The 25,390-nt window shown below is 31.5% G+C and overlaps 1 protein-coding gene across 11 annotated transcripts in view; it reads left to right on the top strand.

Annotated features, from left to right (window-relative positions):
• The window catches only part of LOC143222076 (adenosylhomocysteinase-like 1), a 123,162-nt gene that overhangs the window by 84,822 nt on the left and 12,950 nt on the right, over nt 1-25,390 (top strand). For all 11 annotated transcript variants that reach the window (XM_076447950.1, XM_076447952.1, XM_076447956.1 and 8 more), the window contains 9 exons: nt 1,172-1,318; nt 5,711-5,811; nt 12,799-12,870; nt 13,756-13,786; nt 15,435-15,529; nt 18,434-18,610; nt 19,524-19,570; nt 24,028-24,091; nt 24,486-24,574. In XM_076447950.1, the coding sequence (XP_076304065.1) occupies nt 1,172-1,318; nt 5,711-5,811; nt 12,799-12,870; nt 13,756-13,786; nt 15,435-15,529; nt 18,434-18,610; nt 19,524-19,570; nt 24,028-24,091; nt 24,486-24,574 (823 nt within the window). The remainder of the gene's footprint in view (nt 1-1,171; nt 1,319-5,710; nt 5,812-12,798; nt 12,871-13,755; nt 13,787-15,434; nt 15,530-18,433; nt 18,611-19,523; nt 19,571-24,027; nt 24,092-24,485; nt 24,575-25,390) is intronic.

Below are 25,390 nucleotides of genomic sequence, written 5' to 3'. Positions count from 1 at the left end.
AAGACTAGTTAGTTCAATGATGTTATTCTAGATGAAAACGCATAGTTTTCAATAACAACTGAAAGAAAGGTCAAATTTATTACATGTATCTGTTTGTTATGTATTTTTTTTATTTAATTGTTTACCAAGATTGGGAAAAGTCAAATATGTAAGTATCATTTCTGTAGTGAGATTCTTAATAAACAGCAGTTCATAGCATTGTCTTCTGTTCTGTTCCTTTTATCAAGTGTTATAAGAAAATATATTTTTATAATGTATAGACCAGAAAATATTCATTTTATGACAAATATATGGTTAAGCTGTCAACTTGCTTTAAGTGTCATTATATGAATGAAAATAAAACTGAAAATGCAGTGTAGATTTCATGCACTGTTTTCCTCTTTTATTTCTTTTGCTCATTAATTTGTAGGAGAATATTTGTGCTTATATTTTTATGAATAAAAATGAAATGTTGAAACTTAAATTCTTTTGGTTTTGATGCTTGTTTATCATTAAGAGAATACATAATACTGAGTTTTGCATTTATAAACCACAGAAAGAACATGTAATAGATTTTATTCATAGGTTTCAACACTTCTAAGTTTTTGTCCACTAACTCTTAAGGTAGCTTGTAGTTTAGGTATTTATTAGGCATTCCTCAAAAGATTTTTACTAAAAAAGGTGCTAGCTGTTACACATATAAAATTTTGTAGTAGGACATTTTGACATCAGTTAGTACCCTAGTTGCTAGATGTTTCAATATTGACCAGTGTCTCATTATGTAGCCTGTATCACAAAACATTTCAAGTGGTTAGTATTCATTTTATATTGATGTTTTAGTACAAAGTAGTGTCTTTTGTAGCATGTATTTCAAGAATGTTTTTATCTCTAGCTCCTTTCAGTATTCAAACTGTTGACATTTTGATATGTATTGGCTAATACCTTTTATGACTTTTATCTCAAATATTTATATCTTGCTCTTTTCAGTATTTAAATTGAACTGACAATTTAATATTGGCCATCTTTTGTGAACTAAATTTGTCTGATGATATTTTCTGCAGTCTGTGAATAAAGTCTACACTTCATTGCTTATCATGATAATTATACTGTAAATGTGTAGTTTTATAGAAATTTTGTTCATAAAATCATTGTTTTTATAATTCTCTAATGATGAGGTCTGTCTTCATTTTAGCATCCTACACAGACACCAGTTCTGATGAAGAGGGCTTGACTCCACGAGAGAAAGTTCAGAACAATTCAAAAGGTTTTAGTGATTTTTGTATTAAAAACATTGGTCAAGCTGCTTTTGGTCGTCGGGAGGTAGAAATTGCTGAACAAGGTATTTTTCTTGTTTCTTTTCACACTAATAGGCTTGTATCTTGTTGAAAGAATGTCTTTGTTTTCAATTTTTAATTGTATTGGTCTGTTGTGATACGTTTCATTTAAGTGTTACTGAAATTCTCAAGGAAGCAAAATTGATTTTAGTCCTACTTATGATTGATATTTGGATCAAGAAAAAGTGAAAAGTTGATGGCCTTTTTTCCCTCTAGTTTGGGCAAAGAGAAATTCAGTAATCTTTATTTCAAATCTAAACTGGATGCTTTCTTCTATGGTGTAAAAGCTTCATTTATCATCTGTGAAATATTTGGTTGGTTGAGTTGAGTGATGTATCCCGGAAAATAAGCTAAACTTAGAAAGAAAGAAAAACCTAAAACTTGTTTATGGAAATGAATTAAAAGTAATTAAAAAGTGGTTATAAAGAAAAACTATTTAAAATGACTTTGTTAAAAATTGCTGCATTGACTCAATTATAGGGTGATCTTAAATATAAAGCAACCCTCATTCTCAAAAACAATGGGAAATTAAAAAAAAATTATCAAAACATCCTTTTTATATCTGCAAAGTCAATACTATAACTCGACAGCTTACAGGTGAATTAGCAATAACCTTAAGAAAACAGCTGTTGCATGTACATAGACAGATGATATTTGGACATTCAGTAATGTGACAGGCTAAAGTAGGAAAGGGGCCTATGGTCAGCTGCAGTTATAGGCAGCTATGTTTTTTACAACCTAATTATTGATAAAGAAAAATTGACTTATAATCAGGCTAGTGTTGCATTTTTCTTAAGAACTAATCTTTACCAGAAACTCATTTATATATAAGTTTTAATCAGGAAAGTTTGAACATGAAAAAATGTTTAAAAAAATGTTCATAATGCTTTCAGTCATTCTCAATCACCACATCAAACCTATCCCTAAATCAAGCTACTGTATCATCTGTTCTGGACAATGTTCATTGATCTTTTGATCACATTCAAATTATCAGTCTCATTTTGTTATTTAAAAAAGAGAAATAAATATATGTTAATTTGAGATTAAAGTAGCTTCATTATACTGTATTATTAATATGGCTTTAAATGTAGTAGTTGTGTCTTGTATTGATGGAATGATAAGTTTTACCATCAAATTACAATACACTAAAGTAATAGACAAAATATGCTTTAGTCTTTCAACTATCAAAAATTGGTAAATACAAGTGACTGGTTAATCCATCAAAGTTGCAATCAACAATCTGGTGGTACTTTTATCAATTTAAATTTGACATATTTAGATGTTTTAACGAATTTTTGCCTTTTGTGAACCCTTTAGTGTATCTTGGATACACCGAGATTGAAAGATTTTGATTGCCACGGTACCCACGATCAAAGGTTAATCTTAAGCCTAGCTGTTGCATTAATTTGATTCACTTTCAGATTATTTATTTAGCATTTATGCTGTACAACCATTAGTGTTTACTAGAGACCATTACTTTAGGTATCTGTATTCTGATAATTGTGACTAAACATGTTGCAAATGTGTGATAATGGTGCAAGCAAAAAGTCTCCTACTGTATTTTTAACCAAAATATTACTCATTTATTTTTTTGCAGTGAATAATTATTTGTTTTGGTCTGTGTGCTAGTTAAAGTTGCATTTGTATTTTGATTTTTATATATATTAATAACTCTAGCCTTTCATTGAACAATTGAGTTCTGGTAAGTATCGTCACTAAGAATGGTGGGTGGATATTTTGAGAGTATAGGTTTTATAAAAATATTTTGTGTATCATACCTGTATTCATTTTGACCATATTGTTTTATGAAAAAGAAAAATCAAATTCACTAATTTGTTAAGCCTTTATTTTTATCTAGAGGTGGCTCATGTATTTCTAACTTTGCAATGTTCAGTTGTGTCCAGAATTTAATTTTCTTTCAAATTAGTTAATTATGTTTGTAAGTGTTTGGTTTGTGGAAAATTTTTGGAACCCATAATTGCGTAGTTAAATCTTTGGCTTTTTGTTATTTGTATTTTTCTTTATGTGTGACTCGAAACAATAACATGAAACTCTGAGATTGTTTTCTTATTGTTTTATACTAACCAATATACCCCCCTAAGTATTTTTTGGGGAATTTGAAATAACTTTAATGTTGAATATGTGTAGCAAATGATTTGGCTATTATTTGAATATGTGATTCACTGCTGTAGTTCTATATGATAAAGCAGATGACTGTGAGTAAAAAAATCTGATTATGCAATTATCATTAAGCTGATGTGGTTCAAAGATTTTTCTGGTTCAGTCATGTATATCAAGTTGTTAAAGATAAACAGCTGTTTTAAATTTAATGTGAGTGATATGATGTAGATAATTTATATGGAGTGAGTATTAAATTTCATTATTTTTAGAAGTGATAGTTTATTGCAAGTTTATTAACACAACTGTTTACAAATCATACTTTGTGAATTCAGTGATTATGAATTGGTGATTGTTATGTTGTTTTATCATGTTGCTAGAACCTTTGAGCTTTTCTCATTGTTTTGATTGAATATTATATTATTGTAACATCTGGCAGTGTGTTAAATGTTCTTTCTGGATATAAATAGGTGTGGACAGATAGATAGATAGATCTCAGCTGCATGATTGTCAGTTTAGCCAGAAAGAGCAGATAATGGCAACTTTAAAAGTGAAATTATCACAGATTGTATCATCACAACAGAGTACAGAAAAATAATTTGTCTTGTCAGTTGTGTTCATAAGTAATCTAACAAGTCTATGTTGTGAAAAAATAGACAATTATTTAAAGTTCTGGGCACATCTCTAATAACTAACACTGTAGGCCCCCTGCTAGTGCAGCAGTAACTCTACAGATTTACAATGCTAAAATCAGGGGTTCGATTTGCCTTGGTGGGCTCAGCAGATAGCCTGATGTGGCTTTGCTATAAGAAAATGTATATACATACTAACAGTATAAAAAACATTTGTGTATATGTATTTAACTTATTTTAACGTATTATTGTGAAACAAGTAGATTGTATGCTGTTTGTTTATCATTGAAATTTATCACCTACTTGTCCACACCTAAAACCTAATACAAGTGAATGCATATTTTACTAAGTATGGTATCTTACTTTGTTTAGTTTTCTGTTGTTTTTTTTTTAAATCTGTTGTTGAACTGTGTGTTTGGATTTGGGGAATTTGAGAGTTTAAAGAAACTTTTTAAGTGTCTCCCATTTGTTACACTAAATTTAAAAGTGTTGTAAACAGGTATTTCTTGCTAACATTTGGTAAGATTTTAAGAGTTCCATGAAGATTTTATTAGAATTAGATGAAAGTCCCTTTTCGAAGATACAAAAGGGAAAAATCACTACTAATAAATGCAATATTATGATATGCTCATATAAATTAGATCACTGAGAAATCAAAGTCAGAGCTGTTTAAGGCTTAGCATAGCCAAGTGGTTAAGGCACTCGACTCGTAATATGAGGGCCGCAGGTTCAAATCCCAGTCGCACCAAACATGCTCGCCCTTTCAGCCTTTGAGGTGTTATAATGTGATGGTGAATCCCACTATTTGTTGATAAAAAAACAAAAGTACCCCAAAATTTGGAGGTGGGTAGTGATGACTTCTATCTTGTCTTAAATTGCTAAATTAGGGATGGCTAGTGCAGATAGCCCTTGTGTAGTTTTGTGCACAATTCAAAACAAACCAAACCAGAGCTGCTTAATCAATATTTAATTTCAGCTCTGTAAGAAGTTCCAACAAGTTAATTTTGAAGTTTATTTAAAATCTTGAATAACAAAGAAAGAGAATGTAATGATAACATTAGATTATATTCTCTCCACCCATACCCTCAAAAGAAACAAAATTCACTTACACTGAATACACTTAAGAGGACCACATAGTAATTTAATAAAACAAATATTGAATGCTATTCAGAATTTAGTAATATCAGAAAAATCAACAATTCTAGATGAATTCTTAGTCAAGACCAGCTTTGTACTTCAACATTTTGTGATTAGGTTAACAAATATTATGTTAGAACATATAACAGCTTGCACATGGCCAAATTTTTTAAACAATACAGCCACAACTATGGCTACACTAAGAATACAAGTATCTTGCTAACAAATCCATATTACCAACATAAATCTCTATTACCTAAATTTAAAAGTGACTTAAAGACTTTATCATAGAGTGTTAAGAATGGTTTATCTCAAGAACAAAGATAGGAAAACTCAGTAAGCATTTCCACTTTGCAATATATCCGAACCTTACAAATTGATTTTAGCAGTTATTCTGACATAGTTTTACAATCTTCAAAAATAATTCTGTTTTAGTACTTTAGTGGGTAAAACAAACAGAAAACTTACCATTTAGTCTCTCATACTTCAATCTTTTTTCTGTTATCTCAGAGATGCCTGGAATTGTGGCACTAAGAAAGAGAGCTGAAAAAGACAAACCATTAAAAGGAGCCAAAATCGTTGGGTGTACTCATGTCAATGCTCAAACAGCTGTAAGTGCTGAGAAAGTTTGAATTTTATGTTGATTAACTATCATTCTGAATTATTTTTTCTTTTTTATAAAATTCTGTAGCATGAGTTGTAGCTGTTTGTGCTAGTCGTTAATAATCTGAATATTTATACCTCATTATGAAAAACTAACAAAAATAATTAATATATTCTAATTTTTTTATTATTATTTTTTGGGGAAGTAATGCTGCACAGAGAAAGTGTTTGGATTGTGTTTATTTAGTCATGCATAGCTCATCAAAGTAATTCAATGTCCAGTGCTCAAAATTTTTATAAATGTTACTGATATATACTGTAATGGTTTTATATGTTCTAAGTGGTACCATTTATTAAAATAATAATAATTTTAAGAACTATCATTTCTCAGTACTACATTTAAAATATATCAATATAGATATAATCAAACCTTCATATATAGTCCTAGTGAAAGGGTTTGGTGGCAATTTGGCGATAGCCAACCCAACGTCAGTAAATTGTATCTTAAGATAGATGGTTGACTGGACAAGTTGTTGAAATACAACTAGTCAAAAAATAAACCCATTGATAGCAGATTATTGACAATTTCGTCACAAGATGGATTTATTATATTTATGTTTACTCACAGGAATGTATGCATGGTTACATTTACATGAATGAAGTTTACAACGTATGTGAGTAATTTCTTGCATTTTGAATAAATACAAAATAGAGTTATTTCATACAGATGAAACTTTATTATGCCAACAGAACAAAATTATACCCCATGCTCCTGAGATAAAATAGAACCTGAGAATTGCCTTACATTCTTGATAGTGTGTAACCACATTCTCTATTCATTCATGTCTTGTTACAGCCTTTTTGCAGAAGTTTTTTTGGGATGTTTTGCTGGCCAGTCAACATTATTAGTCCTGGCTTCATTTGTCTGTTTATTTTTCATACATATTTCACATCTCGATTGGGTAGCGAGGTGGCAGTGCTCACCTCCTTCCGTGTGCAGGGCATCCTCATATGCAAGTCATATCAAGATATTTTGCAACATACTGAAGTCTTATGAGATTGTTGTTGTTTTCATCATTCAGCTTGTGAAGCAATAGGTTGAATGATTTGACAATATCATTAAGAGGGACAAAAGTTAGTCTGGTGCTCAACATCCATCACTTTGTTGGACTGTCCTCTTGATTGTTCCCTAATATAAATAAATTCAGTGTGAGGATTTATTCATTGTGAAGGTACAAATGCAACCATGATGAAAATTTGGAAAATAAATTTTTTACTGAGTTTAATCTTGTGAAATGAGGTAAAAGAATAAGGGAGAATGAAAATAACTCAAGTTTGTGAAGTAATGAATTTATACTTCGAAAATAAACCAAATAAGAAAAGAATATAAAAGTATTGAAATGTATTATAGATGCCTTATGGAAAAAACTAAAGATGATGTGATAATGATTTCTACAGTAAAAAAGCTACAGTCTTGCCAAAAAAGTCGAGTTAATTATTTTACTTCGATAGCTATAAGCACTCACCTAGCCTTCTATCAGCACTACTGCTGTTACATTCAAATTATTGGTATTCAACGAGTCTGTCTGTAGGTGATAATATTGTCAGTAAATGTGCTTTTGATTGACTGAGTGTTGCCGAGATGTCCTGTTGCCAAGTTAGCTATTGCCCAGTTGACCCTGAACCAGTGAGAGTAATGTCGTTGCTGTAAGAAGTGTTCTTTTATTAAAAATTGTGTTCTGTTATAAAACACTTACTGTTGCAAATACCTAATTATTGTTATTTTTGTTTGAATCTTGAATACCTATAGTGTGAATTATTTTTATGGATTTTTGTTTGTGGTCCCATTCAGTAGATAGCACTACATTTCGGAGCCTTCAATCAACCTTTGTGGTATTAAAATTTTTGTTGTATTTCAGCACAACAGATGTCACTACCATATTATTTTGGTCACATACATAGACATATAGACATCTAATTGTTCTATTACAGTGAGATGAATGTAGTATAACAGATGATACTTTTGTTCAAACTTCTTTAATGCAAAGGAATGTGTTATTAATAGCTTAATTGTAAGGGTATGGCAAGAATAATTATGTATATGTATTAAACATATTATAAATTTGGTATTTTACTATTAAGCATAAGTAGGCTATTCACTTTTGACTAAAAATATACATGTCAATGTTTTAACTAATTTAGAGTTGCAAAGAATAGCTGCTAAAAGACTAGAGATAGTTTAATGTGTAATAATAATAATATTTGTAGATAACTCTTGATAGTATAATGAAGCTAGAAAAGTAAAATGAAACAATATCAGACATAAATTTGGTCATAACTGTTGCTTAAAGCACACAAAATAATAAAAGCCCTAATATTAAGCTTTATTTATTTACTGTCAACAAAAGTTAAGTTTGTTGTTAATAAATTTAAACACGTGGTAACCATCTAGTGGTGAAACTTGGAATATAAATTAATCATGGAACTTTTTAAACATAAAATTGTAACTTATGTATTTAAAACAAAATTTCATAAGAAACAGTATTTAGTCTGCTTGATTTGAAGAGCAATGGTATTGCATATTATATGGAGATGCAGCATTTTAAATTGAATATTATACAGGAAATGTGTAAATAGTTAAGCCTGATGTTAGTTATGTTTTGTATTTAATTTAATTGAGTAAATTAACAACAGTTTTGTTATCAAATATGTTTTGAGGCCTTATAACATGGATGATGATATGTTCTGTGATATACCAGTGTAAAATTAGGTGACAGAGGAGGTTAAGTGTCATCTGTTATCCAAGTATGTATTAATAAAGCACCAAAAAGTTGGTACTTAGCTGGTTCATTTTGATAAACGTAAATTAAGTGCTGGGAAATTAGTGTCAACAAAGAATAAGCCGAGTATCACTCTTTGTGTTAGTACTACCTGTGTTTATAACATATATGCCAATTATTATCTATATATTAATTATGCACGAGCAAGGGGCCATCTCACTTTGTTAACAAAGAGTGTCATTATGTAATAACTTTTACCAGAAGAGATGTTGATATTCAAAAATAATTTTTATGATTGATGACAAAGTCTTAATTATGGGTGACAATCAAACTACAAAAACTTCTAATTTATTTGACCATTTTACTAGGACATCAACTGAGTACTCTGGCTGCTAGAGGAAGTTTTGGTCTTAGCCCAAAAACTTCTGTCAGGGTTGGAACTGCTTAGTGCAGGGGTGGACAACTTATTTTTTACAGTGGCTACAACTGTAGCTAATGAAAACAACATTGGCCACACTATTAAAAAAATAAAATTGAAAGATGTTAGTTTAATCAAAATAATTGCATTTCAGCTAACCTTCAGTCTGAAAATTGATGGGGATTTCATCAACAAGCTCTGTGACATTTGGCTTAATATCTATGCACAGTGAGCATCTTAGCTCTGCCTCTAAATTTATGTTAGTAAGTTGAGATCTGTATTTAGACTTGAGAAAATCTAGCATAGAAAAATGTGTCAAATCATTCTTTTGTAATTGTTCTACAAGGAGATTTAGCTTTAATTGAAATTCATGAATAGACTGATTACTCACCTATTATTTTATCTCCACCTTGAAGCTTCGTATTTAAATTATTCAAGTGATCCATCATGTCTTGCAGAAAGTGCAAATCACATTGCAATGATAAAGTTTCAATTTCAGGGAAATGTTCAATCTTACCTTTTCCAACAAGATATTCTTTTATCTGAGGAAATAAGGAAGTAAATTGTTCCAAGACTTGTCCATTACTTAACCATCTTACATTTGCAAAATCAGCAAGATCATCAAAAGTACAGTTATTGCTTTTCTTCAAAGGCTCAACAAACTGTTGATGGGTGAGAGAGCTTTCACTTCTAATAGAATTCACAATTTTTACAATAATGTCCAAATTTTTCAATTCATCACTTTTAGATATCTGAACACATAAATTTTCCTGATGCAAAAAATAGCATGGACTTCACATTATTTTCAATTAAATGCTACTTCAAAAAAGAAACAAATCATAATTTCTCCCCAGTCATGACAAGAGCACCATCTGTTGTGACAGAAACCAGTTTTTTAAGATCCAGATTTAATTTTTTTAACATTTCAAGAAATTTTTCAAAGATGTTTTTTCCACATGTTTGATCTCATAATCCACAAGGGCCAAGCATTTCTTCCCTCACTTGAAGATCTGAAGTTACATATCGAACCCAAAATATTAACTAGCAATGTCATTAACATCTGTTGACTCATCTAGTCTAAAGAAAAATACAGTCTTTTAATTGTTCAAGCAATTCATTTTTTGTCTTTTGCTAACTCCAGCAAATTGTTTTTAAACCTAATTGCAAATTATTTACCTTTTGAAGAATATCATCTCTTATTTTTGAATCTTGATTCTCTAACAGAGTTTCAATTACCACAGTCAATATTTCTTTTACTAGTTCAGCATCAGAAAATTATTTCTTTTTTGAGGTAGAATCTAAGCTTCATTATAGTTAGTTAATGTAATTAGGTCTATCAATGATAAAACTCTTTTGGCCTCCCTTTTGTTCATGAAGTTGTGTATTCAGACTGCTAATTTTATTCATATGATTTTTGCTATTAACTGAAAATTTTACATGAAATTTGTTGTGAAAATTGTTAAAATGTTGCTTGAGGTTGTATATTTTATCATTCCTAAAAACTTTGTTACACAAAAGACATACTGGCCTATTATTTGCAAATTTCAACTCCAAACTTTCATTAACTTCTCATATTTTTCCAGTCATGCATCATTCTCTTTTCAGCAGTAATGCCAGAATCAATTAAATTGTCTTTATTTTCTGAGTGTTCATTATCATCTGGATTCTTTTGTTTTTGAATTATCCACTTATCCATATTATGGGATTAAAAAATATATTTAGACACTAGAAAGTTGCATGATAAAAGTATGTTTGCAAGTGCATGCAAAACAATGCAAACTTGATAACAAATATCTAAACCTGACTAACGTTACAAAATGAGCAAAGTATGTGGCAGTGATGAAGTGTGGAACATTAGCAATGGTGTGAAGCAATGTAGTTGCTGATTACTAATTTTGCGAGAAAAAAAATGATGGAAAAAGTTTATTCTTAAACTCGAGCTGGCCACAATTGTGCTATCCACTGGCCATATGTGGTCATGGAGTTGTCCACCCCTGGCTTAGTGATATTCCCAAGCATCAAAGTAGAATTATCAAGTGTAAAGTTTCATATACCCTGTTGTAGTTATTACAATGTTAGGAAATTTTATGACATATGTTAATCTAGTTAATTCTACAAATAAATGAAATAGTTATTGGGTCATTTATGTTTACTGTTGTAAATTACTATGTATTACAGAAAAACATATAAATTTCATCAAATTTAATATATAGCAAGTTTCAGCTACATGTCCTTTGAAAAATAACATAGTCTGTATGAATATGTGACAGGTGGTGTATATGGTCTAATTCTATCTTGTCAACATGCCATAATATTTGAGGGTGACTTTTCTAAAAAATTATTCTCAACAGCCAGGGGGCTTGTAAAAAAGATAAACCAAAAGTGTACATTTCTTAAACTTGGAGTAATAATTTAAGAAAAATTAACATAGAATTTCAGGAAAGTCAGATATGACAGATGTAGTTTTACATCTCTCTGGTGTAATAAATGTTTGGGTTTGCATTAGTACATGTAAGAGTAGCAAAAATTAGCTCATTTATATCCTATAGCAAGTATGTTAATTATATGATGTGTATTAATCAATGACTACACCATAGTAAATAATTGACCTAGCATAACTTATGACAGTGTTGAATAAAATAAGTGTGAGTAAAAGTATGTACATTTAAGTTATCATGTTAATTATGTAAGACAAAAATAAAGATAGCTGTACCTAATCTATAGCTTTATAGTTCTCTAGTTATAAAAAGTCCACTTAGACCTTCCAACTCAGTTGATAAACCAAACTGCTTTTCTTTTATTTCTGTTGCCAAACTATCTTTATGTTGTCATTGAGTTAACATGGTTGTATTCTGTATTTCAAACATCGTCTGTTCCTTTTTCGTATTTCTAAGAATTGTCTGCCTTTTGTTAAAGTCCACTGAGGCTGGTTCAATTACTATAAAACACTCTTTGATAAGGCAAGTCATTTTTTTATCTCTTATGAAATTATTAATCTTACTCTAACATATCAACTATCCTGTTACTTCTCTTTTCCATGACTTTACTCTCATTTATTGTGTATTATTTCATTTGCTTGCTGCTATCTATACACATTTGTCACTTAGGCCTTCTAGATATCTCTGTATCTTTGAATGTTAGCAAATGTTTTACAGTCAACTTTGTGACAGGATGATCTGTATGAGCTGTATTTGACTGAATTATACCAGATCTGGTTTAAGAATTGCTTTGTCATACAGTAGTTTGAGCCAGTAGGGATTACCAGCATCATACACTAAGTCAACCATTCTGAAAACTGGGAACAGCAGATAACTAATGTAAGGTATATATAATATTTAAAATTATAGATGAATTTAGTAGTAGTATGATATTATTTACTGTTTTCTAATACAGTATAAATACTTATTGTATGTAACAGCACTGAATGCAGAAAGCTAGTACCTGTACTCACTGTACAGTGTGTATTAGTAAAGCATAAACTAAATACTACGTTACAACAGTGTTTATTTAGTAAAGGTAAGCACTGTGCAATTGTGTGTTAACAAATGAACAGGTCAAGTTTGATAAACCTGTGAATAAAGTATAAATTGAATGATAGGTGATTACATTTTAATTAATGTATTATAGGTATTTGTTTCAAGGGGTGGTGAAAATGAAATTACTAATAAAGTATTTTTTCTTATTTTGAAATAACTATTAATGTATAGTATGAACTTTTTTGCAGTATATAATATATCAGACTTTCTGCTGTTAATTTGGGTATTTAAGGATAACTCTGTTTTAAATGCAACTGGCAGGTTTTGATTGAGACCCTCCTAACGCTTGGAGCATCTGTCAGGTGGGCAGCTTGTAATATCTACTCTACACAAGTAAGTACCAGTGAACATTTGTAGAAGTATTCACAGAAATATGTGTTGTATTTATTTACGTACATACATATATAGTAGCTTAGAATATTTTAGAAAATGGCTCTTGAACTTGGATTATATTCTTTTATAAAGCAGCCTGTTTCTTACAACACATAATCTTAAGGTTATCCATTTAGGGCAGGGGTTCCCAGCCTTTTGGCACTCACGACATGAAAATGTAATTGATGAAATAAAATTAATGCTATCCCAAGCTACTTCTGACAAGGCTACGCGGCTCCCCTGCCAAGGCTTCGCGCGAACCCCCTGCCAAGGCTTTGTGACCCCCCTGCCAAGGCTCCGTAACCCCATGGGGGGGTCGCGACCCACAGGTTGGGAACCCCTGATTTAGGGGCCACCATTGTGCTGACCAAAGTAAAATTATTTATTACATTAGTAGGTGGTTTACAGAATGTTATAAAGCTTTAACCATAAATACACTATGCTAAGTTAATGTGTTTTATATATTGAAGTGTTGCTATTCTGATTAAATATTGTTCTTTTCATGTACATTACGTGTGTGTCTCCAAAATCCAGGGTACATTTTATATCCCATTTTATAGCCTTTACAGTGGGGATTCATTTGATTGATGCAGTGGTTTTGATTTTTGTTTGGACTTGTTTTTGCTTATAACAATATATCATCAGTCAGAAGTTTAGATTTTTTGTTTTTAATGCAGTCCTTTTGTCAACTGATTATACATAGCAAAGATTTTTAAGATGTAAAGGTATATATGTTTCCATTTTACTTACATATTATCATGTATTTCTATGAGATATCTTATGTCTTTCTTATATACATATAGTCTGAACATATAATTATTAGAAAGCTTTTTTTTTTTCTTTAAGAATGAAGTGGCAGCAGCCTTAGCAGAAGCTGGTGAGTTAAAATGATAAATGCTAACATTTTAATGATGTATTTATAATTTGAAAAAATATTTGCTATTGAATGAGATGTATTTTAAACATTTCAGTTGGTTTTAAGTTGTAGTTGGGAAAATTGCCCTAGAAAACTGTATCTCACTTCAGAAAATTAATTTCTTGGTAATTTTTCCCCTGCAAGTGTGTGTGTGATATAATTGAAGACAAAACAATATAAAATTTAACATCTAAGTTTTGATTATAAGAAAAAAATTAACAAAACTAATAAGATTAATTATAGTTAAATATAGGTTAATTTTGGTGAACCTTACAAAATGAATATAGAAGTAGAAAAAAATCTTTAATATAAATGTTGTTATTTTCTTCAGTTGAGTTGACTGTATACTGTCCTGTTGATTCCATATTGGCATTACCAGTGGCCCTTTGTCTGTGTACTGTCCTGTTGATTTTGTATTGGCATTACCAGTGGCCCTTTGTCTGTGTACTGTCCTGTTGATTTTGTATTGGCATTACCAGTGGCCCTTTGTCTGTGTACTGTCCTGTTGATTTTGTATTGGCATTACCAGTGGCCCTTTGTCTGTGTACTGTCCTGTTGATTTTGTATTGGCATTACCAGCAGCCTTTTGTCTGTGTACTGTCCTGTTGATTTTGTATTGGCGTTACCAGCAGCCCTTTGTCTGTGTACTGTCCTGTTGATTTTGTATTGGCGTTACCAGCAGCCCTTTGTCTGTGTACTGTCCTGTTGATTTCGTATTGGTGTTACCAGCAACCTTCTTGCTGTATATTTTCCTGTCAATTTTGTATCTCTCTCTCTTCCAAACTACACCATACAGCTCAATGTGGCTTTCCTATATTGAATAAAAAAAAAAAAAAAAAAAAGGAGAAAATTTTTCCGTACGTTCTTCAGGTTCCTTGTTTAACTCTACCTCTGTGCGGCCTAACGTGTGCATCCAGATGGTGATTTTACCATTGAGTTACTTTAACTTAGCCATCCATTAGGGGACCAGCCACCATGAAGTTTACACAGTAGTGAATCAGTGATAAATATTAAGTTTGTTAATAGCTCTGGTTTATTTTGTTGTTCTCTTCATAATGAATTGCTAACATACCCTACTGAATGCAAGATTTCCATTTACAGAATACATATTTGATCATTGAATTAATAGTTTGTAACTTATTTAAAGAGAAACTAATGTAGGGATATTATGTTTGTATGAGTTTTACTAGTTCTAGACAAATGTAACAGCTCATGCACCAAAATAAATTGCTAAAAAATAATAGTTAACTAAAAATCATTCTTTAAAAAAATGTGTATCAGTTGATCTCTAATCTGAAAAGAATTAGTGAACCTGAGACTTGCATTGAAATCATTATCATAAGTTCATACAAATTTCACTCATACAAAATAAATGTTTTTTTCTGACATTTAAACAAATACTTTGGTCATACATAAAATATTGGAAGATTTACTTTCAGTTTAGTAGCATGTACATTTTCTTTGCCATGGTGAGAATGTTTCTGAGAAAGTTGTGTTGTATAACATATAACATACAAATTGAAATTCCATTTGATAATTAAAAAATGAATAACAGGTGGATCAGTTTGCAAAGTTTACTGTTTACACCTTGTATATTTATTCTTCAAAGATATTTCTGTGTTTGCCTGGAAAGGAGAGACAGAAGAAGACTTCTGGTGGTGCATTGACCGTTGTGTTAATGCAGACAATTGGCAACCAAACATGGTAAGATGAAACAAATCAAATATTTAAAAACATGATAAAAAAAAAAGGGGAAAAAAATATTTGTATTTTGGGCCAACATTGACCATTTTGCTAAGTTTTTAAATTGTGCCTGATAAAGCTTTAATGGTTATTTAAGAATTCCACCAATATTTTACACTAGTGGTGCACAAAGTCTGGCCTGTGAGCCAAATTCAGCTTGCGATGAGTTGCCGAGTGGCCTGCGATGTCCAACGGGAAAGTCAAACAGAGAGAATTTGCGCCTGTGCAAAGATTAAGCGCTATAAAAGAATATGCATTAGATGAGATACTGGATGGTTCCATATTTGTGTTGAGCAATAAAGAAAATTTAATAATCAAATCTCGTTAATACATAGGCATTTAATCATTGGTGCAATGATGTAATATTTCCGTAATTACAAAATCTCACACGTTCCAGTTGTTCTTTGAGATTTACCTACGAGCCCTATTTTGTATTATTTCATAATAAAAATGGCAGCTAATCGTAAAAGAAAAGTTGACGACAAAACCGGCAGTTTCATGATGATTGGACTGCGCAATACTGGTTTGTTCAACAACAGAAGAACATGATTTGTCTGCTGTGTCATTCAACAGTAGCAGTGGCGAAAGTATCCAATATAAAGCGTCATTATGAGTTGAAGTATAAAGATTTCCACAACTTTGTCGATGATGAATGAACATTGAATTGAATCTCTGCGGCAGTCGCTGAATCACCAGCAGAACATTTTCTCAAAGCAGTCAGCAGATTTAGGTGCAGCATGTGAGGTCAGTTACGATATTTCGTTGATGATAGCGAAATCTGGCCGACCGTTCACTGATGGTGATTTTGTCAAGCAATGTATGATTACTGCATCGGAAAAGTTGTGTCTGGAAGCAGTTCGCAATCTACAGACTGTGTCTTTGAATCGTATGACAGTTCATGAGAAGGCAGCTTACAAATAAAGCAGCCAACATTGTCTACTTCTCTTTGGCAGCAGACGAGTCAACTGACATCAGTTCAACAGCACAGCTACTAGTTTTTGTTCGTGGTGTGTTATTATCGTTTGATATCACAGAGGAACTACTCGGCATGGGTTCCATCAAGGGTCAGACAACTGGGTCTGCTCTATTCAAGGAGACAGTACGACTATGTAGTAGTGTTTCATTGGATTTCACGAAACTGGTAAATGTGACAACTGATGGAGCACCAGCCATGACTGGAGAAAGTAACAGGCTAGTAGCACTGTTGATGAACCATCGAGGAAAGCAGAACAGACAGTTGTTGAAGTTGCACTGTATTATTCACCAAGAGAACCTGTGCAGTAAAGAACTTGGTTTCCAGGTACTGATGGCATTAGTGATGAAAATCATTAATTTCATCAAATCACGAGGGCTCAATCACCATCAGTTTCGAAGTCTTCTTGAAGAAATTGATTCAGACTATGGTGACTTTGTGTATCACTGTGAAGTACGTTAGCTGAGTGGAGGGAAGATGCTCAGAAGATTTTGGGAGTTGATTGATGAGGTGATAGAATTCTTCAGAAGCAAGAACAAAGACACAGAAGTGATTTCCATGACTGATCCAGCATGGCAAGCTGATTTGATCATTCTGGTTGACATGACACAACACTTGAATGATCTTAATTTGAAGTTGCAAGGCAAAAATCAGCTTGTCTGTCAGCTTGCAAATCACGTTTCAGCTTTCAGGACAAAGTTGCAGTTGTTCCAGCAGCAAGCAGCATCAGGCAACTTTGTGCACTTTCCCACTTTTCAGTCACAGCTACAGAAGAATCAGGACATTGATTCACAAGTTTATGTTGGGAAGCTAGATACCTTGATTCAGTCCTTCTTCTCACGGTTTCATGATTTTGACCAATGGAGATTGTTGATGAAACTTTTGCTGATCCGTTCAGTGTGTCAGTGGATGACTTGTCAACAGAATATCAGCTCAAACTTACTGACCTCCAGGTATCTGATGAACTGCGTGCTATTTACTGAGAAAACAGTTTGCTTGACTTCTATAAAACGTTGCCTGATACATTTGCTAATCTGAAAGAGAATGCACTTGTCCACACCAGCATGTTTGGCAGCAAGTACTGCTGCACACAGGCTTTCTCGCACATGAAACTGAACAAAAACAACACTCGTAATCAGCTGACTGATGATCATCTGGAAGCAGTCTTGCGTCTTTCAACAAAAACAACACTGGTAATCAGCTGACTGATGATCATCTGGAAGCAGTCTTGCGTCTTTCAACAAAAACAACACTCGTAATCAGCTGACTGATGATCATCTGGAAGCAGTCTTGCGTCTTTCAACAAAAACAACACTCGTAATCAGCTGACTGATGATCATCTGGAAGCAGTCTTACGTCTTTCAACAAAAACAACACTCGTAATCAGCTGACTGATGATCATCTGGAAGCAGTCTTGCGTCTTTCAACGTTAAACATCAAGTCGGACATTTCTAAGCTTGTAGATAACATGCAGCACCATCTATCGCACTGACTTTGTGATAGTTGACGTATCATAGCATTTCTTAGAATAATGTGCAAACTGTTTGATGTAGTCGTTATTTGTGTGTTCTTAAATGTGATGTCCATCTTGTGTGAAACAACTGTGGGACGATTTTAATCTTCACTTTTTTGTGGCCCTAACAGTTATGAGAAGTTTGTTTGTGGCCCCTGACTCAAAAAGTTTGTGCACCACTGTTTTACACAACAGAACTTTGCTAATGTTCAAAATAAAATAATTAGCCTTTTTGGTAGCAAGAATTGTACAGTAACTAGCATTTTTTATTATGAACTTTCTATCAAACTAAATAACAATAACACAAACTGGACAAAGTAATTTACCATTTGTTTACTCCTACTTAGAATTATGATTTTCTTGACTGTTTCTCTTACAGATTTTAGATGATGGAGGTGATGCCACACATTTGATGTTAAGAAAATATCCTGTATTGTTCAAAATGATCAAAGGTATTGTGGAAGAAAGTGTTACAGGAGTCCATAGATTGTACCAGCTCTCTAAAGCTGGAAAACTAACTATCCCAGCCATCAATGTCAATGATTCTGTAACAAAGGTTTGTTAATCATAGATGTTATGCATTGTGCAACTGTATGGTAGTAATAAAAGTTAAAGTTGACAATTGTTTCTTCAAATTTACATTTAGATTTTTACTCGCATAGCAAAGTGTGTGAAAGAAAATATATATAATAAAAATAAACTATACTGTGAGTAATAGGTTGGAACAGTTGGAGACTGTTGTTTGTTATAAAGATATTTTTGTATATTAAAGTTGATAACAATCTTACACATTTAGGTTTATAAAATAAGTTCTGCTATAAAAGAAATCCATTGATTTGGTATTTTATTAACTAGTACCATTGCAGAATTGGAAAATTTCTTGTGAAAGATATGTTAAAGTATTCTGTTAATCATGAAATAAATATTTAAAAGATTTTAAAGTATTTTGAAGGAAGTTAGCATATGTTTCAGTAGACTGAAAGGAAATCAAATAAAATGTTGAACATTTAACTTTGGCAAACAGTGTAGTAAAATATGAATATACATTATAATATTTATTTTGAGTGTTTCTGTACAAGTATTTGTGATGCCTGTATACGTATCTGTAGTTCAGTATGGCTCATAGTTTTATCCTAAAGTTTAACAATACCCTGTCCAGGATCAAAATTGGAAAAAGTATTATTAATATTATTGATTGATTTTATATTATAATGTATATGGCTCTATTTGCTTCTAGGTCATTTGGTTTATGGTGTAATAAATAAATTTTCTATAGTTTTTAGGTGGAGATTACAATGAAAATGTTACTTTAAAGATTTTTCTACAGTTACTTTAGTTCTCATAAAATTGCTGATAAGTTCCTAATTACAGAGTTTAGGGGTCCTAAAGTTCTTGACTTTTAACTTTTACATCCTTTATTGCTATGAACACAAGTAAGGAATACTGACTTTCTCTGTTGTTCCATGCAGACAAAATTTGACAACTTATACAGCTGCAGAGAGAGCATTCTTGATGCGTAAGTTCAAATGTTATGTTTTATCATACTTTAAGGTAAATTTAGTTAAGGCTTTGTTAATTGGTATGGTGAGGGATTTCAAATGTCTGACTGAATATAGTTTAATTGTATATATTTTTTGTTTGTTTAGAACATTGTAGAAGAAATAACAAGATTTAAGGACAACTGTATTACATTCAGATCAACAGGTTAAAATATACTTCCAAATGATAAAGGAAAAATCTGAATTTACCTTTGATTTTTAGAAACTTAGAATTATATTTCATATTGTTTTTGTTTTATAAAAATAATCAAATTCAGCAAAATTAAGAACATCTGTTTATAAAATATCCATAACTTTTGTCAAGTGGTAACACCCACAACAAAATTTGCTACCAACAGTTACGACAGAAAGTGTTCGTACCCCTGCATTCCGAGTGGTTTTTTGCTCATAACTTAAAATGTATCATGAGTAGGCTAATAGAAGTATAATATATTATAAATATTATACTAACACACATCTACATAAATTTTATGTAAATTAAACGACAAATAAACTGTTTATAAACAAATAACCAAAAATAGGAGGAGCAGAAAGTGTTCATACAGTTCAGGACGTGTGAAAAAACTGATATTTTCATAAACATTTTGTTTAGTTTGGCGAATAAACTACATAAAACCATTCCAGAAATAGACACTGGGTTCATAATTAATGGAATTTAGCCAGCAAAAAATGTACTTCCGGCAGTTTAGGGCCATCTCTGTCATTATCTGCTTGGTCATCATGGCGAACAGGAAACAACTGTCCAGTGATTTAAAAAACCGAATTATTGTAAAATACAAGTCTTGTGTGTCTCTTTCCAGTATTGCTACACAACTTAATGTGTTGAATCTACTGTTCAAAGCATAATTGCCAAGTTTAAGCTCACAGGATCAACTGCTAACCTCCCTTGTTCTGGATACCCACCCAAAATTCCAGAGAGAACCAAGAGGAAGGTTCTTGGAGAAGTTAGTAGGAATCCTCATTTAACACATAATGACATACAGAAACTGATAGGGAAAACTGGGGTAGAAGTAAGCACCTCTACATTTACGCACATGTTGCGCTCTTCTGGGTTCAAAGCGTGCTGTCCTCGTAGAACTCCACATTTAAAGCATGTTCATTTATAAGCATGATTGAGGTATGCAAGAAAGCATGTAGATAAACCCTTTACCTATTGAAAGAGTATTCTTTGGTCAGACGAGACTAAAATTGAGCTTTTTAGCCACAATGATGTTCACTATATTTTCCGTAACAAGGGGGAACAAAATCTTCCAAAGAACACCGTCCCTACAGTTAAACGCGGAGGTGGCTCGATCATGCTATGAGGTTCATTCAGCTCTTCTGGTGTAGGCAGCCTTCACCGTGTCAATGGAATCATGAAAAACAAAGAGTACGTTGATATATTAGGCACTTGTATCAAGAATGATGCTCAGAACTTGCGACTTGGGCGTTGTTGGAGCTTCCAGCATGACAATGACCTTAAGCACACATCGAAATATGTGCAATCCTGGATGCAGAGGAACCATATAGGTGTTCTGGAGTGGCCATTGCAGTCACCTGATCTCAACCCAAGTGAAAACATTTGGCATGAGTTGAAGACCATGGTTCATTAGCATCATCCGAAAAACTTGCAAGAGTTGGAGGCCTTCTGTGAAGGAGAATGGAAGAAATTACCAGTTGAGTACTGTCAAACGATCATGGAGGGCTATGAGGAGAGATTGCGCCAAGTAATTCATCTGAAAGGCTGCACAAGTGACCATTAAAATAGGTGCACGAACACTTTCTTCCCCTCCTATGTTTGGTTATTTGTTTATAAAGTTTATTTGTTGTTAAATTTACATAAAAATTTATGTAGATGTGTGTTAGTATAATATTTATAATACACTATACTTTCATTATCCTAATTGTGATACTTTTTAAGTTATGAGACAAAAACTACTCATGACGCATGGGTACGAAGACTTTCTGTCGTAATTGTACTATCCTTCTTATCATGGTATATTGATATACAGTTGTTCTTGATCTGTTGATTGTTTTTATGTTTTCCTGTGCCAGTTATCAAACTTTAGTTTAAGTTTATTTGACCTTTAATATTAAAGATCGTTGTTTCGTGAAAATATTTTTCCTGCTTGATTTTTTTCTGTTTAAATTCATAAATATAAAGAGTATTACAAAACCCTGACAAAAAAAAAAGTTTCTGAAAGATATTGGTATAATTGTTTCTCTTTTTGAGTGGTTGTTTTGTAGATTACTTGGTGAAAAATAATGGAGATAAGCCCACTTAACAACAACAAAAACATTTTATTTCTTGAATTTCAAGTTTTACAAGTTCGATTTACTAATAATCACTAATAGGCTTAAGTTCACAGTGAGTGCTAATAATACAATTTCACTCGAATACTAACTTCTCTCATAGGTACAGCACTTTTTTGTAGTGCTAGTAATCTTTCACAAAACAAAACTCAACATAAAACTGATCTGACTGACTGGCTTTTGCAGATTAACTAACAACAATTTATTCTTGTATCTAGAAAATTCTTTATCAGAGGTTTTGGTATAATGTGGTTTTAGCAGGTAAACTTGTTTACTTCTTAGTGACTCAGATGACATGATTGCAAAGGTCAATGTGTTTGTTATCCAATATAGTGAACAATATTTAGCTGAAGCTGTGGCATTATGTAAAAACAACCCTAAAACTCTGGAAATCTGAAAATTGTATTTTCGGTCACAACTTTAAAGTTCAACCTTTTGCACGTGGAGAAAGTGGTTTCACAGGACATGAAGTCTGCAAAGTTTATAACTACTTATATGGATTGCTTTTACAAGCTGTACTCAGCTAGCTAAGTTGAAATTAAAACCAAACAAATTATTTTATTCAAACAAACTTGTTTTCTTTTTAAGATTATGGCTTAAAAATTATAAAATTAATATAAAAAAATGGTAAAGCAGTACCACAAAATACTAGTTCAATAACATATTTTGCAAGTAACAAAAGAGTAAAGTGTAATTTTTAGCACTAAATTCTATTATTAAATAAACTTCTGATTTGAATCAAACAATTAGGTAAAAAAATAAAACCATTGCACTCATGTGACAAATAATACTATAACATAATTTTGATAGTAGGACCTGTAATACCAGTATCAGGCACTGTGGAGCCCTAGGCAAGATACAAAATGCAGGGTCCTGGGCAAGATAAAAATGTATTCAGTAAAACAACATGTGAAAATGAGAAAATTATAGTAAAAGTAATTTTTTCAGACTAGTGAACCAATGTTTCAGTTCATGAATTTAGTAACAAAAACAAACTGGGAGATTGTCTGTTATACAGAAACTTTGAATGAAGTAAAGAATGTATAACAGTGTATCAACTATGATGTATCTATCCAAAACAAATGAGATATTATACCCAATAATAGGGCTTATCAAGCTGGCTGTGATATGTCAGATGCAGTAATAATTGTTACACTAATTATACTATCAAATTGCATGAACAACAACTGTTATTATGTGAACTACATTAAGTTAGGGAGGTGTAATTTTTATCAGTTCTATACGTGTCATTTACTAATCAGAATTAGAATAAGTATTACCAACACAATATTATTTATTATTTTTAGTACCAGTTATTTATTTATTATGGTTTAAGTATGGAAAATTGTGGCTTTGAAAAATCTCATATTTTTCTAAGTGAAATTCTAATAATGTTATTCTATATCTGATTTCTTGTAAATGGTTTGATCCTACTAAAACTGTGTATTGCCACAGTGTTAATAGATCTGTTTCTTGCAAATAGTTTAAACCTATTAGATGGTGTATTACCAGTTTTATTGGATCTGCTTTCTTGTAATTTGAGCATGCTAGATGTTGTATTGCCAAATTTTAATTAGTGAATTTGATAGCTTCTGCTTTCAAAAAGAGATGAGCTTTATTACTGTGCATATGTACAGTTTATTTTGTTGTGTGTTTAATTCAGACTGAAATATGTGTATGTATGTAGAAATTTCACTCAAGAATAATGGTTATGGAAAGAAGGGATTACACAAAGTATGCAGCTTTGTTGCTACGAGTTAGTTTTTAATGTGCAAAAAATTGTTTTTAACCGGTTTGAAAGATTTCATCAGATTAAACCTGAAAATGGCTCTAAGGTGCAAAGGATTTAAGAATGATTTTCAGGTTTTTAGTAGTTATTGTACAAAGTAACTTGAATTTAAGACCTTGACAATTATCACTATGATATCATAACTTCTGTCATTGGTTATTTGAAGTAATTGTATTAATAAATTGATGATTATGCTTGATGTAAACAGTAGAAATGAAAATAAATGTATATATAACTTGTATCATTTTAGATTATTATTATAAAACTATTCTAGTTCTTGCTTGCAGTATTCACTTTTGGTAAGTTTGATTATTTGTTATATGCTTAAACCAGATTAAAACGCTCTACAGATGTCATGTTTGGAGGCAAACAAGTGTTGGTCTGTGGATATGGTGAGGTAAGATTCCATTACAAAATAAGTAATTGAAATAATATCACCTTAACAGTGTCATTCATTATCCTAACAAGAAACTGGAAGTAGCATTAAAATATGTGCATAATTAAAAAAAATATTAGCAGATGGCCATTACTTAATTAAATGTTTTGTAAAATGGAATGAAATAAAATAACCATGATTGTTTTAGATGAAAATACTAAATTTGAAGCACTAAATTAATGAACTAAGTATTTTGGGTCTGGATAATCTGGTATGGTAAGACCACCCATGATTTTCAGGTTTCTTGTAGCTCTTGTACAAAGTAACTTGAATTTAAATCCTTGACATTTATTATATGCAAAACTAACTTGTTTAATTTGCAAACCATGAAATTCTATTTTGTTGATTTGGACAGGTTGGTAAAGGATGTTGTTCAGCCTTAAAAGGAATGGGTTCCATTGTTTATGTTACTGAAATTGACCCAATCTGTGCTCTTCAGGCTTGGTAAGGTTATTTTTCTGTGTTTCTCAATGAATTTTTTTTTTTTTTTTTCATTTTAGTTAGTGAAGAAATGTTTTTCCTTCTGTTTAATAAATAAAGAATGTCTGTTCTGTTATATCTGTGTAATATCTAGTCAAGTTTTAATAAGCATGAATTTTTTTGTCTTGCATATTTTGTAATTTCTTACTATTGCTCTGAAGGTTGCCATTTTTGATAAATTTGAACTTTTGAAAATGAAAAATGAAGCTTTTCTTCATGCTGAGAATAGTGCTTGTTTTGTTTCAATGTAACATTTTTGTTTTTAAAAACCTTTCATTATGGGTTGGGTGGAATCCACCTAGCTCGTAGTCATGAAAATATCCGTGAGAGTGATTTTTACCATGATTTTTAGTTATGTATGTATATGTTTAAAAACTTTTGCAGGTTATTAATAAACATTAAAAGGCTTTTGTGTACAAAATATCAGGTTTTTGAATTAAGTATTAAGGTATTTTAATTAAAGATTTGTAGTGTTTTTCTTTAATTTGTGAAGCACACTTTAATTGTAGTCTTTTTTTTTCCTAAGTTTTTGATTTCTTAAATATAATTCTTTGTTATCAATAAAATGTTTTCTTATTTAACTTGAAACAGTTGTTGAACAAAAAAAAAGTTCTGATGAGTTCTTTATAATATTGTACAGAATAGAAAACTTTTTAAACCTTTATATTTAATACATACAATATATTTTATACATACATTATAAAATATTTTAGAACTTGCAGACTTCTAAGTTTAAATGCTTGTTTTGGTTGAGAATATGATATATGATTTAGGTATTTG

Source organism: Tachypleus tridentatus, chromosome 8, assembly GCF_004210375.1.
Source record: "Tachypleus tridentatus isolate NWPU-2018 chromosome 8, ASM421037v1, whole genome shotgun sequence".
NCBI classification, from domain to species: Eukaryota; Metazoa; Arthropoda; class Merostomata; order Xiphosura; family Limulidae; genus Tachypleus; species Tachypleus tridentatus.
The sequence above is the reverse complement of the archived record's forward strand: the minus strand, read 5'-3'. Positions and strand labels throughout refer to the sequence as shown.